The sequence below is a fragment of the Sus scrofa genome, chromosome X, assembly GCF_000003025.6.
Source record: "Sus scrofa isolate TJ Tabasco breed Duroc chromosome X, Sscrofa11.1, whole genome shotgun sequence".
Lineage (NCBI taxonomy): Eukaryota > Metazoa > Chordata > Mammalia > Artiodactyla > Suidae > Sus > Sus scrofa.
This window is the reverse complement of record NC_010461.5, coordinates 103,812,167-103,829,674: the sequence shown is the minus strand read 5'-3', so window position 1 is coordinate 103,829,674 and position 17,508 is coordinate 103,812,167. Positions and strand designations below refer to the sequence as shown.

Here is a 17,508-nt window from a genome sequence, read left to right as displayed (position 1 = left end):
AGCCACAGCAACTCAGGATCCAAGCCGCATCTTTGATCTGGCAACACTGGATCCTTAATCCACTGAGTGAGGTCAGGGATCGAACCCACATCCTTATGGATCCTAGTCGGGTTCGTTAACTGCTAAGTCACAAAGGGAACTCCTGAGATGTATAGCAGTTTTGGTCATGTTTTTCTTCTAGTAATATCGATAGTAATAATTGTTGTTAACTACCAGGATAGGTACAGGTGTAGGTGCCAAGAATTACACTAAACTCTCCATATAGTCTTTACAACCCCTCAAGGTAGTTATTTACCTATGTTTACAAAATAGTACTTTTAGACCCTGGGAAAATTAATACATTGTGCAGATTGTCATAATTAGTAAATGTTGGAACTTGAATTTGAACTCAGAACTCTGACCATCCCATGTACTTTTTACTTTAGCAAATCCTTATCTCCGTTTGGAGAAACTCCACCAATATTTCAATGTCCTATTCAAACATAGATCATTTGCATGAATTCTTTTTTGTTACATATGCTAGAATTGGCTTGTTGCCCTTTTAACTCTTAACATTATACCTGATTTTCTTACAGCATTTAGATGTATGTATGTATCCAAATTTTGTATTTATGTATCCAAATTATATCTGCTTCTTATCCCCTCTTCTGTTTTGTGCTCAAGAACTTTTCATAAATGGATGTAAGAATGAATGACACTGGAGGGTAAGTGCTAATCAGTATGAGGTTTCTTTAGGGGGGAGCAATATAAATGTTATGGAATTAAATAGTGGTGGTGATTACACAATCTTGTGAATTAAAAATGGTGAAAAGACAGCCTCTTCAATAAGTGGCACCTGGAAAATTGGACAGTTACGTGTAAACGAATGAAATCAGAACATTCTATAACACCATATGCAAAAAAAATAAACTCAAATGGCTAAAAGACCTAAATGTAAGACTGGATACTATAAAACTACTAGAGGAAAACATAGGCAGAACACTCTTTGACATAAATTGCAGCCATATTTTTTTGGATCCGTCTTCTAAAGCAAAGGAAATAAAAGCAAAAATAAATAAACAGGACCTAATTAAATTTAAAAGCTTTTGCACAGCAAAGGAAACCATCGACAAAATGAAGACACCCTACTGAATGGGAGAAAATATTTGCAAATTATATGACCAATAAGGGATTAATACGAAATATATATAAACAGCTCACACAATTCAATGTCAAAAAATAAACCCAAATAAAAAATGGGCTGAAGAACCGAACAGACGTCTTTCCAAAGAGGAAATGCAGATGGCCAACATGCACATGAAAATATACTCAACATTGCTAATTATCAAGGCAGTGCAAATCAAAACCACAAAATGAGATATCCCCTCACACCAGTCAGAATGGCTATCATCAGAAAGCATGCAAATAACAAATGTTGACAAGGATGTGGAGAAAGACAACCCTTGTACACTGTTGGTAGGAATGTAAATTGGTGCAGCCACTATGGAAAAGAGTATGGGAGTTTCTTAAGAAAACTAAAATAGAACAAACATGTGAATCAGCAATTTCACTCCTGGGTATATATCCAAATAAACCAAAACAATAATTTAAAAAGATGTATACAGCCCAATATTCATAGTAGCATTAGTCATAATTGCCAAGATATGGAAGCAGCCTACATGTCCATCAACAGATGAATGACTAAAAAAGATGTGATACACACACACACACACACACACACACACACACACACATATATATATTGGAATACAATTCAGTCATAGAAATGAAATTTTGCCATTTGATGGACTTGGAGGGCATTATGCTAAGTAAAATAAATCACACAGAGAAAGACAAATGCTATATGAAATCACATGTGGAATCTAAAAAATAAAAAAAAAACTAATGAATATGACAAAAAAGCAGACTCACAGATATATAGAACACACTAGTGGTTACCAGTGCAGAGAGGCAAGTGGGGGAAATATAGGGTTGGGGGAGTGGGAAGTACAAATTATAGGGTGTAAGATAGGCTCAAGGATGTATCATACAACTCAAGGAATCTAGCCAATATTTTGTAATAACTGTAAATGGGAAGTAACCTTTAAAATTGTATAAAATTTTTTAAAAATGTTTTTAAAGTTTAATTAAAAATAATTAACTCTATAGATTAAGAGGGTAAATTTTATGGTATACAAATTATATTTCAATTTGGAAAGTAAGATATAAAACTTTTACAAAAACCTACTTGGTTCAGCCAAATGAAATTGCCATATTTTTCTATCAAAATTATTGAAGCAGCAATTTAATAGTCTTTTAATAATAGGAAGTCCTTCCCACTAATTTGATAATAACAGGAATTTTTCTAAATAGTGCTAATAATTCTAATTGCAATGAATTCTCAAATCTAAAATACCACTGAAAAGAAAAAAGCAAATAATCTCATTTTCATTGTCCACCTATTCTCTCATAAATCTTCCTTTTCTTAAACTAGTGGATCTTTGCTTGGGAGTTCATTATTGATGATAGGAAAACAGGATTCCAATAATATCAAGATTCAGGTGGATGAAATCTCCAAACTATAAAACCTACAAGACGTCAGAAATTCTGGGGTGAGTTGTTCAGCTACTGATAAAAAAGAGGAAACACACAATCTGTGTAGAAATTGTCACAAGCTCTGATGCAGCCCTGTATGCAATGTGGAAGATGGCAACCCTTCTAGAAAATTACAACTAAACTTTTATACAGGAAGGCAATTGTTCTGGGTAAATGTAAATAATGACTATGTTGTTCAAAGAAAAAATAGAAAAGTTTAAATTGCAAGAAACAGGGAAACAAAGGCAGAGGAAGAAAATACTCATATGCTGAGTTGGGGGAGTGGATGGAGTCCATTTACTGAAGGCACATTTAGCTTGTAAGTCATTCTGTTTCCATAGAGAAAATTACTTTGGGAATTACTTGTTTCATTTGTTATCAAAGGTGTTTTTAAGTTGAGATGAAAAGATGTCATTTCAACTTTTAAGCTTGTCTCTTGAACAGGGCGGTCACATTACAGTCCCCTTCATTCATTGACATAGTGTGAAGTATGAATATCTAAGAAAGCACTAATGGAGGAGGAGCACCAACAGGGGAGAAGGCACTGTGTTTTTAATTATGTATTTAATGAAAACTATGAAAGAAAATAAAGACTGGTAACAGAACATGGGGTGAAGGAAGATCAAAGAAGGTGCATTTCGCCTTTGTCCTGGCGCTCTCTTACCTCTGTATAAGATTTTCTTTAGAATGTCCTATTCTACACTCTTAGAGTAGAACAAGAGGCATTAGTCTTCTGAATTCAGTTTATGTACTATGTAGTTGCTTAAACTCAAGTATAAGCTGACTTACTGCTATGCAGATTCAAGTGTGTGACTTTTTAAAACCTGCATCTTCCCACAACATAAATATTTATTTTAAAATCCCAAAATGAACAGTATCAGTGTTAGCCCTGTTTCTAGACACAGCATTATCATTGGTTTCTGACTGGTAATAATACCACTGGATTGCACCTTTTTTTTATTTTATTTTTTTGTCTTTCTGCCATTTCTTGGGCCACTGCCTTGGCATATGGAGGTTCCCAGGCTAGGGGTCCAATCGGAGCTGTCCGCCGGCCTACGCCACAGCCACAGCAACACAGGATCTGAGCCATATCTGCAACCTACACCATAGCTCACAGCAACGCCAGATCCTTAACCCACTGAGCAAGGGCAGGGATCGAACCCACAACCTCATGGTTCCTAGTCGGATTCGTTAACCACTGAACCATGATGGGAACTCCTTGGATTGCAAATTTTTTGAAGGCAATTGTTTTGTCTTGCAATGTTCTATCTCCTTTAGCATCTAGGTTGGTAGTGATTAAGTGATTCTGTCTACTAAGGAGCCATAGAATCCCTTATTGTTTCTTTTCTTAAAAGCATCCTGATGGAGTTCCCGTTGTGGCTCAGTTGTTAACGAATCCGACTAGGAACCATGAGGTTGTTGGTTCAATCCCTGGCCTTGCTCAGCGGGTTAAGGATTCGGCATTGCCGTGAGCTGTGGCGTAGGTCACAGACACGGCTCAAATCTGGCACTGCTGTGGCTCTGGTGTAGGCCAGTGGCTACAGCTCCGATTAGACCCCCTAGCCTGGGAACCTCCATGTGCTGAGGCAGCCGCCCAAGAAATGGCAAAAAGACAAAAAAAAAAAAAAAAAAAAAAAAAAAATCCTGAGATGACAAAACCCTGTAATTTGGGTTAGGAAACTTGAGTTCTTGATCCGTGTGAGCATTACATCCTTTGAACACAAAATAAGATATTTGAACTAAGTGTCTAATATATGTATGCTCATTTTCTGCTCAAGTAACACCTCATCTGTTAATATATCATTTTTAATTGATGTGCTTTCTTCACCCCTATAGTGTTGAGGAATGTACAAGGTTTAAGGAAATAATTGTATAAAAATGAAGGTTCTTGTTTCCCTTATAGATATGGATCATTATTCTGGGTGAAAATTTAAATGTGATCTATTTAAAGGGGAAATGCCATATTCATAGTATATCTTGATTGCAAAAAGTCTTTGAACAAAAACTTTCATTGAATGCTCTGGGAAAAATAGGAAAATAACTTATTGTGCAGTTAAATGCATTCATAGCTGGTTAAATGACCAGATACTAATAATACTGATTGAGGAAGTTCTCTAGTGGAATGCCTCAGGACTCCGCATTGAATCAATTCCACATTTCCTGTTATCAATGATTTTCATGAAAATATTTAAAAACTACATGCCATAACTTGATATAAGCATAAAAGAATATGTTGTTACTCTGAATTAAACATTTTTCAAATAACAGAGATTGTAATAATGGGTTTAAATAAACAAAAGAGGATTGAATGAGAGAAATGTTTGGTAACTCTTGTGCCTAATTTTCAAGAATTAAATACATGAAGTAGAACAAGGGAAAATTTAGCTTTCTAGCATCTTGAAATTAAATGCACAGGTGTTTCTGTTTACAACAAATTCAACAGAGGTCAAGACTGTGTTGGTAGCCAATCTAGTAAAGAGTGGGTGCATGTTCTGTCTAGATGCTAAATGTGTTTGATCCTGGATCCAGAGAATCTCCCTGGGTTTCAGTATGTAGTCACAGTTTAAAGGAGTGGGGTCTCATGTTTTTAGTGTTCTATTTCAGAGGGAAAATAATTTAAGTTACTAAATAAGAGTTTGCTCTTAATGTCTACAGGAGTACAAAGAATAATAATGGTGTGTCTAATTTTAGGAATACATGTATTTGATGTTACATTTCAAATAAAAATAATTAAATATTTCCACTTAGTGATGGAGTAATATTTAAGTATAGGGAGCAGTCTCTAGGGCAGAACTGTATGGTGAATTTACGATAGGTAGTATATGGAGACCTGGAAGGCAGTTGATACCATCATGTGATTCATCCTGCACACTGGTTCTAAACAGTCAGGTATGCCAGGGCTATTCCTCCATCTCTGCCTTTGCAATTGCACTTCGAATAAAATCCAAAAAATCCAAGCTCTGCGTGGTCACACATCTCCACATAGTCCGGACCTGCTTACATTTCCTACCTTACTTTGTACTATTCTTCCTCTTTCCACAACCCTTTAGCCTTAATGGTCTTCGAATATATCCATGACTACAATCAGATTCATATAATGCACCTAAAACATATTGAAAAATGTCTGTAATATGTAGCACATGTGTGCAGAAAATCCAACCCAAGTAGTACTGGTATAGCTGTGTTTAGGAATGATTTAGAAATTTTTTATAAATACAATATCTAAAGATTATTTAGGCTGCTATTTCCCATCTTTGTAATCATCATCTTTTACCATGGCTTCCTCAAAGCCAGGACTTCTAAATTAACCAATTTTAACTTTAAAGGGTTTTACCCATAATATGCTTCCATTGAATATACAACAAATCACTGATAATATTTGTCATGTGGATCAGTGACAAAACAAAACATTTATTAGTTTTGTTGTTTCATTAGCAAGTATGATAGACCAAACTAAAATGTCTATTTCATTCATTTAAAATAAAATCTTAATTCCTGAGGTTGGAGGTCTGTATAGACTGAAAAGGAATATGAGGAGAAAAGAAATTGAAGATTTAGTATTGTGGCATGGTTTTGATTAAAGTGAACATTTTCTGAGCTTTGTAGTTAACGAATCTTGCATATGGAAATTACAGTTGCTCTTAATCTGCTTTCAGAAGACTGATGCAAATATTAAAAAGTAATGAACTAACAAGATTGTTTGTTAATGCCACATAAAAGTGCTAATTATATATCATTTCCTGCCTACAGCTAAACCCAAGAGACATCTCCTAAGAAATTGTTAAATAAGCTTCTTCATAAGAAACATGCAGCTGAGTGGCATGATAAATTTCTGTTTAAGGACCTTGATGCAATCTTACCTTTAAAAAAATAAAAAGAAAATAAATACAGGAAAAAATAGGATATTAAATGTATTCAGGGAAAAAAATTATTTTGCTCATGTGAAGGGATCCATTAATATATTTACACCTGATATTCAACATATGCTTTAAAGGGTAGATTTCATGCTGAACTATATGTAGTCTATATTTGGGACTTATTATATTGGATGGTTGTTGTGAGTTTCAGTGTTATTACTTTTAATATTTTAATAGAATCAGTCATATCAGCCATTTTCAAAGTACATTGGAAATGCTAGCCTAGTGTTTGGGTTTTAGGGTTCAAGCTGTACTTCTACATTATTTCCATTAAAATATTTTTATATAGATGCAAGAGAGATACTTCGTGGGACTTTTTCTTTGTAGAAATACTATTAAAGCAACTGCTTTTTGTCAATTTTATTTTTAAATTACTTTCCCATATGAATCCATTTTCCATGTCTAGTGGTAGCTTTTTAGCAGGTAATTTGCAGTTGAGAGCCTGCTGGTCTTTGATAATTTGCTGGGCATGTTGAATGACAATTATTTTTTAATTCAATCAACATTGACATTGTGGCAATTCTAAAGCACGCTCATTCTTTCTAATGATTTTACAGTCTTATTGAACATGAATGTATTTGGATCCATTGGTTATTAACCTGAACCACAGTTAATATTTGGCATTTCTATGGACAAATTAGAAAAAGGTATCCACTCTGGGTGGACAAATCAGAAAAAGTTGCCTGTCCTCAGGTATACTGCTTAGCAAGCAGAGTACAAACTGAATTTCAGTCCCTACTTGTGCCACTTTGGCTAGACACCCTTGTGCAGGGTACAAACTGTACAATCATATTCTTGGTGTGTCTGCTCTTAACAGTCATTTTAAAGTGTGATTATCATAAGTTATAGAAAACAATTTATGTTCAGTACTCTACAGTCAGGGTTAGGCTATATGCAGTTTTAAAATGCTTAAGTCATTCGTGCTTGTCTTAACTTCCTATTTTTAAATTACTCACTTGCAACAGGAAACAGTGTAGAAGGGCAAAATATTGAGTCAAATATTGTGATAATCCTAGCACCTTTGTTCCTGCCTAGATCAGAAATATGACTCACCTACATGCCTCTGTCAGCTTTCTGGCTACAGTTATAAGTGCTGGTCCAGGCTGCTGGAATTAATACTAGGATCACTGTAGTTTAATAGAAAATCAAGAACTTTGAAGACATCAAAAAGGATGGATATATGAAAGGGTTGTTAAAGGGAACTTATACCTACCTGTACCATGCTGCTTTGGTTGACCTGTCTGGATTTGACCCCTTGCCTGCTTAAATCCACTGTATAGATTGGATCTCATTTTTTGCTCAGTATCCTGATTTCTAGCCCCTTTTGCCCCCTTCTCCCTCCTCTAATTCTCTGACATTCAATGTCTTGTGAAAACAAGTGTACAGCCAAATATCAGATCTTGGCTAACACCATTATGTAGGGCCTCATTTCGCAAAGGATCAAGAAACAGCATGTTGCAAAGGCATAGTGCTCCTGAGTTTGTCTTCCTTAAACTTTTGGATATGAATTTCTATAACTACTCCCATCACGCTTGATTTTTTTCCCCAACTTTTTCTGTTTGAGTATTCATTTTATTTATTTTATACTCATTTTATTTATTATCCATTTTTTATTTTTTTTCTTTTGTAAATTGCCAGTTTATTTATGTATCCATTTTTGTGAAGATATCCATTTTTTTTTCTATTGGCTAACAAATTTTGTATTTGTTAATAACATATAAACCTTTTTGTAGATATGCTGCAAATTTTCTCCAAGCTTTTCATTTACTTTTAAATTGTTTTGACGGATAGATCATTTTAATATTGCAGTATGTTCCGTGATGGTTTCTGACTTTATTGTCATGAGAAGATCAAGATTATATGTATATATGTATATATGTATATGTATATATTTTTTTATCTGTTTTACTTATACTTTCTTCTAGTATTTATGGGACTGTTTTGTTTCTTATTTACATTTATATTTTTAATACATTTGAAACACAGTTTGAAATATGGTATAACAAGAAGATTCTGACTCTGCCACAAAGTCACATTTTGTTTTTGGTCAAAGCACTAAACCTCTTGAATCTCATTTTCTTCATCTGTAAATTGAGTACCTATCAGACCAAAAGAAGTAGAAATTCTAAATACAGACTCACAAGCACATGAAAACTCATGTAAGGTATATGCCTTCTATCACTGAAAATAAATGTTCTCTTAGTAATCAGTCACTTCCACAGTTGTTTACTTGGTTTTTATTTTCTATGGCACCCAATGTAGAGCTATTCTTATAGAATGTATTCAACAAATGAATTGAATAACTTTATCTTCAATCCCATGGGTTCTGTGTTTTATACTCTGTTATGGTTACGTTTGATTTTGTTGTTGTTGTTGTTCTGGCTAGATGAGCCTCAGACCCAAGACCTAAGGCCTCATATCAGTTTCCCGTTGAGTTGATTGCCTTTTGTAGCCCTCACTGTTGGCTATGTTAAAAGGATAACAGCATAAAGTTAAATAGAGGGGGTAACATTTAGACATTGGAATGACATTGTCCTTATATAACCTCACTTCACATTGAATGCCTAAAAGAGAAATGAATTTTTACACTATTTTTAGTGCTGTGTATGTAGATTAATTTGACTGGTTATGTTGGAAGTGATAACTAATCACAAGGTTGGACAATATGAGATGTGCCTGCATTGCAATTGGTTTGTGAAAATGCCTAGTATTGAAGCAATAAAGTTTATATAAATTCTGAAGAGATTGTTTTTAAAACCATGTCATTCTTTTAAACTTGGGATCATCCATGATTTTACAGATAGTCTTTATAAGACTACCTCATAAGTATTTTTTAACTATGAAACATTACATATTTGGTTATTTTCCTCTAGATGTGACTTATTACTAATACAAGAATTCTTTTTTCTTTTTTTTTTTTTTTTTATGGCTGTACCTGTGGGATACGGAAGTTCCTGTACCAGGGATAGAATCCTAGCTGCAGCTGTGACATATGCCACAGGTGCAGCAACACTGGATCCCTTAACCCATTGCATGGGGCTGGGGATTGAACCCACATGTCCAAAACAACCCAGCCCAAACCTGCAGTTGGATTCCTAACCCACTGTACCACAGAGAGAACGCCAAGATTTTTAAAAATTGTTCTATTTATGGATAATCAACTTTTTTAGTTAGAGCATTAAATAGTATCTTCAATAGATTTATTGCAGAGTATATTGCTGATAGTTATTGAGCACCAAAGAGCATTAACACAATGTGTAAGGATTTAATATCTAAAGGAGATATAATATGCTTCCTAGGAAAAATAACAGATTACTTGATTTCTGGATGAGGCCAGCAACTTCACCTCACAAAATTATGATTTAACAGGAGGAGTGAAAAGGCAAAATTAGAAAATGATCAGTGTATCTCATTAGGGGAAAACAAAGATTGGAGTTTAAATTTTAAAAAAAAGTTTGGAGTCTGATCTATTTGAGAACTTGAAGAGAGAATGTTCTCTTGTGAGCCTAATTCATCATATACCCACGTCACTAATAAAGTAACCTCAATGATGGTGCATCTGCTTGTCAGGGCCAGTTTGGGGGATTGATGAAACCTAAACCAGAAAGGGCTTCCACTTTCACATAAGCAGTATGAGATTGGCTGCTATCTAAAGAGCGATGATATTTATAGGAAAGAATGAAGCAGTGGAAATAGACTCATTTTTAGGAAGGCTGGATAGTATTTCTCTAATCACCTCATCCCCACCCCCTCAAATGTGAGGAGCCTACACAGAGCCCTTTCTGTCATGAAACACTTAATCCGTATAACTTCCTTCTTTTCAAACTGCCGCTTTCTGTCTTCTCTGGATTATATTCTCCCATATCCAAATTTATTACTTTTCCCACAGTATTTCCAATACGCAGCTGCTTCCTCTTCTAAAGCACTTCATCTCTTCTCAACTGACAGTGGCCCTGCCCCTCTCTATTTTTAATTTTCTGTCTTTCTCCATCTGTTTTTCTCTTTCTCACAGGAGCAAGCACCATCCATCAACCCCTATATTCCCTGTGCTGCATTGCCTCTGAGTCAAAGCTTTTACAATCAGGATGTTAGGTGAAGTCAGCTATGCATGTATATTTCCCAACAAATTATATAATCAAACACTATTATATAGACAAAGGCCTTTGTGGTAGGAATGATGGAGTTGTGTGTTTTATATTATATTATTTTAGTTGGGGAAAGAGATTTGTCGGGGTTGAGAAATATGTGGCCACTTTACCTCCATAAAGCAATGTAGGGAGTTCGTGCTGTGGTGCAGTGTAAGAATTTTACTGCAGCAGCTCAGGTCATTGCGGAGGTATGGGCTGGATCCCTGGCCCAGAATCGGATGTTGCCACACCTGCAGCATAAGTCACAGTTGTGGCTCACATTCAATCCCTGGCCTGGGAACTTCCATATGTGCTGGTGTGGCATTAAAAAAAAAAAGTAATGTAAGATACTAGTCCATTCTCGAAAAAGCAATGGTAGAATCACTTCATGAAAATCAGTTGCACAGATAGTTTCTTGGGAAATTATGATACTGAGAAAGTCTTTCTATATGGCAGTAAAGTTCCCAAAAGTGAGTGAGAAAATGCACATATACACAATTACTCTTTGGCAAGAGTAGCACCTTCTCAAGCACTTAAGAAAATGATTGCATGATGAAGCACAATTTTTCTGACTTTTCAAATCTAGACATGATATGATAAATGCTATACATTCCCATTATTATAAGAATAAATGAATATCATCACAGAGAAACAGATGGGTTCTTTCATTTAATTTAGTCATATCACTTTCTATGGCAGTAACACTCAATCCAGTTCATTATAAAAAAGGCAACATTTTGTGATAGTTATGGAATTAACCTATGACTTGATGTAGTATTTTTGATCTAAAATGTATATTATCTCTGGTTTTGGGCTATTGATCTTAAAATAGAGGTATCTTACATGGTTCTGTATTAGGGCCTTTAAGATCAACATCTCTCAGTAACACTTGATCATTCAATGCCATTGTTACAGTACAATGTAATAGTTATAGAAAGACATTTTTCTCCCCCATTATACACACACACACACACACACACACACACATATACATTTACATATCTATCTATCTATCCATCTAGCTATAGGTTACTTAGTTATTTAGTAACAGCCATGCAGTTAACCACTTGTTCCATGGTAGACAGAGATAGTAAATATGATCTCAACCTTAAGACTTTAGTGAAAATAAATTTTTTGGTCCTGTTTAGTGTTTGTTATAACAATTCTCATAAGAATAAGGTGTAATTTTAATGTATTTCTGGTTTATGAAAAACTATACATTTTAAAAATTTCATAATTTCAACTTTAACATTTTCAATATTGTACAGTTTGATTGGCTGCGTGTGTACCTCTTCTATTGGGCTACAGAAATTGTAAACAGTGGAAAATAGAAATGGCTAATGAATCACACTTTGGGACATGGAAAAGGTCAAAGTTGTACAGTTTATTATTATCTTCTAGAGAATATATAGGACATTAAAATTCTGATGCTGCAGTCTTGTGACAAAGAATATAATGAGAACGATAAATAATGAACACTACAACATGAATCTTCTTGTGACAATGATTATAACTTAGAATAGGAAATACTTAACCCCTTCCCATTACCATCAGAAAAAAGGGCTACTTTGTTGATGTTTATCATTTCCTTTTGTGGTTAGGAGATATTTAAGCCACAGAAAAGAGAGAGAAAACACATATATTCAGGAGCATTGACTATATTGAATTATGTGCACTTTCCAAAATGAATAGGATATTTTGGTGTGGGATTAATATTAGTGCACATCGTACCGGAATAATTTAAAAATATCTATTTTAAGGCAAATCATATGTTTAAAATGGGTGTTCTGCTGTCATTGAGGATGCTAGCATCTATGATAATAAAGTAATACAATATTTCCATACAGAAGCTGAGAATAGACAAAAATATTTGCATTTCACTTGCATTTAACAACAGGATTCCAGGCTTATTTGAGATTTGCTTTTACTCGAAACCTGTTGTATAGACACAGAGCTCTGCATAAACTAAAGAAAATGTATTTCTCCTACACCACAGAGGTATAAATAAAATTTCAGTGCCTCAATTTGCTAATAGTTATTTTTTGTTGCTTACTACAGGTGTTTGGTGTTTTGAAACGGCACAGAAAATAACACGCACAAGATATTAGGAAAGAGAACAGAGGGCTTAAAAAGAGCATATTGTGTTGGTGGCACTTTCTTGTTATAGTGGATTTGTCATGGATTGCTGTAATTGTGAGTAAAGTCTTTCTGAGCTTTTATCGAAGCTACTTCCTTTGAGAAGGAAAATGTATCCTGTTCTGCTGTCACTTACCACACCTTTTGGCAACTCTCCAGAGATGCAGCACTGCCGTTGACACAACAACTTGATTTCTTGTCAAAATATCTTTAACATCTGGCTCAAAAGATATTTTTGATGACTATAAGCATGCCCAACTCCTCTGTTCATTAAGGCTGAAAATTCAATAAGTGTTTGGTACACTGGGACTAAGCTACCTCATAGTGAGCAGCTGTCAAATGATTTGCTGAATATTTCTGCTCAACCCACCACAGCGAATTGATGGAATTGCGCCAGCTTCAGGACTTACAGAGTGAGGGGAATTTTAGCAAGCACTCTCCAGATGCTCCTTTTAAGCCTTCACTACCACCTGTAAATTTAGAACAATCTATTATGAAACAAATGGAGAAAAAAAAACTTCATGGATCCATGAGTCCTTTTTTCCCAGAGTAGCAAAGTACCCACAACTAGTGCTAAAGACACAGTCATGGTTTTGCTTATAGACTAGGTACCTATTGGATCTGTAGGTTTCCTCAGCCTTTGTTCGACTGCTTACATCACCTACATCACCAGTTCCGGGCATGAACAACGTTCATTGCAAGAATCACCCTCTAAAGAAATGTCTAATTTAGTGGCAATGTGTTTTAAGAATACTGGGTGTGTTAAATTGTATAGTGGTCAGAATGGCCATCCTTCCACCCTGCAGGCTGTGCCCATATCTTTACCACCTGAATTTGAAAAAGCTCCCGCCTGGGCATTTTGATGCTCTTGTGATAATGAGAAGAATGTAGCACATTATGAAGAATACAAACATAGAAGTATCAGAGAAAATAATTCTGCGTGAGTGAAGTGTTTTCATTTGCCTTTAAAAGTCTGATTATATAGTAGCCCTTTGTTCAGAGAACAGGTGAAGGGATCAGCCCTATTCTGCCTTGTCCATGGACTTCTATTAAGCCAGCCTTATATATACCATGTACTCAGCAATGGTGAAATGTTGAGAGACAAATACTAGCTCTTGTTTGAAACAGTGGTTAGAAATCTCCCTTTTCCTCTGCCCCATTTCTTCCCTGACCTCTCAGCCTGGTTCTGCCACTATCTGGCTCTGAAAGGTTGGCTCTATTTCTCTCACTTTAGTCTCATCTGGCTGCTTTTAGTGTTTGTGGTTTTTGTTTTTATCTATTATCTGGATTTGTGTCTGTCTTTTGGGCCTTATCTTCATTCACCCGTCCTGCAGGGAACAACCCCCAGAGCCTTAGGTAGGTAGGAATCCCCCACCCTAGACTTGGCCAAGTCTAACAAGAACCCACTGGCCCCTCCTCCTCACAGTCACAGCTGCAAGCCAGTGGTAGGGATTCAGCTAAGCTACTTAGAAAACACTGGCACATTACTGCTTTAATTTCCTTAAAAGTAGAAAAAAAATCCGAGGCTTAGGCTCCCAGAGTGGCATTTAAAAAAAAAATTCACAATATTTCAAAGTTCAGAGTCTTTATTGAATTTCCCAGTATGTAAGGCACAGGAGTGGTAAACAGGGTGTAAGAGTGTGAGTGGTTTCAAATATAAAAAGGTAAATGAGTAACTTTCACCTCTTTGCACAACCGTTAATTTTTCCTCCTTTTTTTTTTTTTTTCCTTTGCCATCAGTTGTTCTCTCTGTTTGAGCATGCGGGAGCTGGCATTCCCCAAGAAGGGAAATTGGCAAAATAGGAAGGCATCAGAGGACCAAATAGCGGGGGAGGAGCAAAAGCGATAGGCATAGCCAGAAATGGATTAAAACTGCGAGGTCGAGGAGGAATGAAGCAATGAGCAGTAGCGCAGGAAGGTACACCTGGAGTGCTGGATGACAAGGGAACAGGCCTTAGCCAATTCTCCACCGAGTGCCGCGGGCCTCCCGGTGGAAAAGAAACTTGAGCCAAGCTTTCCTTGCTGGTCATTCTCTTACTTCCTTGAGGCACCTCCATCATTATCCCCGATCTAAGGGTGGGGATGTGTGGAGGGCCTCTTACTTGGGGGCCCCTGGATGGAAGGAATCCTTGACCCCGAGGCAAAGCCACATATAACCTTGCACTACTCCCACCTCTCTCAGTGCTCCCATTGCTAACCCTCGTCCCCCCCACCATCAGTACGGGGGGGCCGCCAGAGAATTCCTGGGACACATGAATAGAATCCTGTCCCCTCTGCCTCTGGCCTGCCAGCCCCTCAGAGCTATTTACTTCTGCTGTTGCTAAGGCCTCTTCCGCAGCAGCAGGTGGTAGCCGGTACAGGGGGTTGAGAGCTCTGGAACAGTTGACAGGAATGCAGGATTCTGTTCTCTCCGAGGGGCGCTCCAGTTGCTCTCTTGCCAGATCGGTCAGCACACCGAAGGGAGGTCTAAGCGGGAGGCGAGGGTGGCCCCAGGACTCCGAATTACCCTGTAGCGCGGAACTCGGACACTGGAGCTGCACAGCCGGGCGCGGCTCCCGGTCTGCGTGTTCTTCCGCAGCTACTGCTGTAGCTGAAGAGGCGTGCGCTCCAAGGCTTGCAAAAACAGAAATAAATAAGTCAACAAAAATGGAAAGGCAGTGATCAGGAAAGATGTGAAATATGTGATTGATCGAACTGTCTGGAATACACCGTGGGAAAAGGGAGAGCCCGATCTCCTCCCGGTGTAGTGAGCAAATACTTTTTCAGCCCCCTTGCCCCAGATCAGAAGGCCTGTTCAGCCCCAGGCTTTGTGGTTTCCCTTTATGGCTGGCCTGTGGGTCCACCCGGTTCCCCATACTCCTCAAGGCAACGAGGAAGCCTAGAAGACCCAGATAGCTTCCTCAAAGGCTGCAGTGAGCAGGCATGCCGTAAAAACAGAGGAAACGTCAGCTCTTGCTGTCCCAGTAAGATCCACTAAACCCTTCATTTAAAGTGCTCTGGAAAGTCTTATGAGGGAAAACTTTTTTTTTTTTTTTTTCCTCCGCCGAAGTCAAAGAAAAGTTAGTTATGTTAACAGTCCAGTTCGTTTCTCTTTTTGGAAGCATTAGTCACCATTTACATTGATTGACTTTTGTTAAATTTTCATACAACTAGTACCACGAGAGTAAGAATTTCCTCATATATAAACCCCACAATTTAGATGAAAGATTTGCAACTTTTGTTTCAAAATTACATTGAAAAACAGCCACCCTAAATCCAGTATTCTTAATACCTGAATTCATGCCCTGCCTTCCCTGTCGCACTTACACAGGGAAACAATTCAAATGGCCTTTTGCCTTCAAATCCAACAGTTGTACTCAGTTTTGTACTTACACATTTTCAGTACAAGCCATGGAGAAATTTGATCAAGAAAGCCTTCTTGAGGTGATGGAGAAAACCAGCTGAACGCCCACACAGGCCGACTCAGTCTGGAGAAATGACTGGTGCTTCTGCCTTAGAGCAGCTTGGCAAGTCGAATGAAGCCAGGGACCAACTGCTTCTTTCTAGATTTGGAGTCCTCTTTCTGAAGTTACCAGTTGCTAGGGAAGGGAGGGTGAAAAGGAGCTGGGAGGAGGAGGGGATAAATCTGTGACACTTCTTTGAAGCTAAATGTATGATTCCTTTTTGCACAGTAGTAGATGAACTTAAAGGCATTCGCTGCATTTACCCTGTAGCAACCCCCTTGCGAAGAAAAATCATTTCAAGATGATTTTAGAAGAATCATAGTGGCAAGGTCTTTTGTTAAGAGTCATTTCTGAAGTTTTATTTTAAAAAGGTAATTGTCGAATCTCCTCTTCCAGGTTGGAAATACGAAGTCTAAGCAGAATGCCATGCCTAATCTTGTAATTTAAATTTCCAGTTTGGGGGGTGCATACTATTAACTTGGTGGGGAGCAGAGTTTTGGGGGTTAAATTGCTTTGCAATCGGAATCTTTCTTGTGAAGATGAAATAAGAATAGCACTATAAAAAATCCATGTAAAAATCATATTGGCTTTTACTTTCTGGCCCCTCAGCTTGCATGCAGTTCTTCCCTTCATCCTACCTTCTAGTTTTTTGGTGCAGTATGGTTTGTGGGGTGTGTGTGTGTGTGTGTGTGTGTGCATACATATTTCCCAGAATAGAGCCCTACAAACATCTCTGCAAGTGGAAGGGGAGATAAAAGCTATAATGGGTATCATCAATTTACAAATATTAGCTCAGATTTTGCCTTGTAACTTTTTGCATAAAGCACTTTCTGTTCTTTCAGCCTAAATTTCATCTCCTCCCCCACTTTAAGCAAGTATACTTCCTCAGCTACCAATGAGCTACACATTAATTGCTCTGAAATTTTGCTGGACATCCCCTTATCTAAGATTACTAATCTTGCTTTAGGATAAAGCCTTAAATTTGGCCAACTTCCTTAAATTTACCTAAGATTTGTTTGGTTCAGACTAGACATCAAAGACCTTAAAATAACTTTATTCTCAATATCAGAATATGCTGTATGTGCTGTTACATTTTGACATCTCAACGGTTATCTATATTTCTTTTGCTTAAGGAAAGATAACAAACTCAAAGACCAAGAGTTTCAGTTTATATGTGGAATGTACTTGTGTGCGTGTGTGTGCGTGTGCACAGTGGGTAAGTGCAAGCTACTAATGCAAAAGAACGGTCACTGCTGTGAAGCAACAAACTCATAATAGAAATGACCTTTTGGGTCTCTAAGTCCACATCTT

General features: G+C 37.1%; 1 protein-coding gene across 1 annotated transcript; it reads right to left on the bottom strand.

Moving 5' to 3' along the window:
• Positions 14,467-16,583, bottom strand: PRR32 (proline rich 32). Its single transcript, XM_003484154.4, has 2 exons — positions 16,127-16,583; positions 14,467-15,367 (listed from the first exon to the last, which is right to left on the bottom strand). Exons 1-2 carry the CDS (start codon positions 16,144-16,146, stop codon positions 14,491-14,493), a joined length of 897 nt encoding a protein of 298 aa, XP_003484202.1. The 5' UTR covers positions 16,147-16,583; the 3' UTR covers positions 14,467-14,490.

Coding starts and splice junctions, on each gene's coding strand:
- PRR32 (XM_003484154.4), bottom strand. CDS start 16,146: ATGGCTTGTACTGAAAATGT. Junction 15,368..16,126: donor ATGGCTTGTACTGAAAATGT/GTAAGTACAAAA, acceptor TGTTTTTGCAAG/CCTTGGAGCGCACGCCTCTT.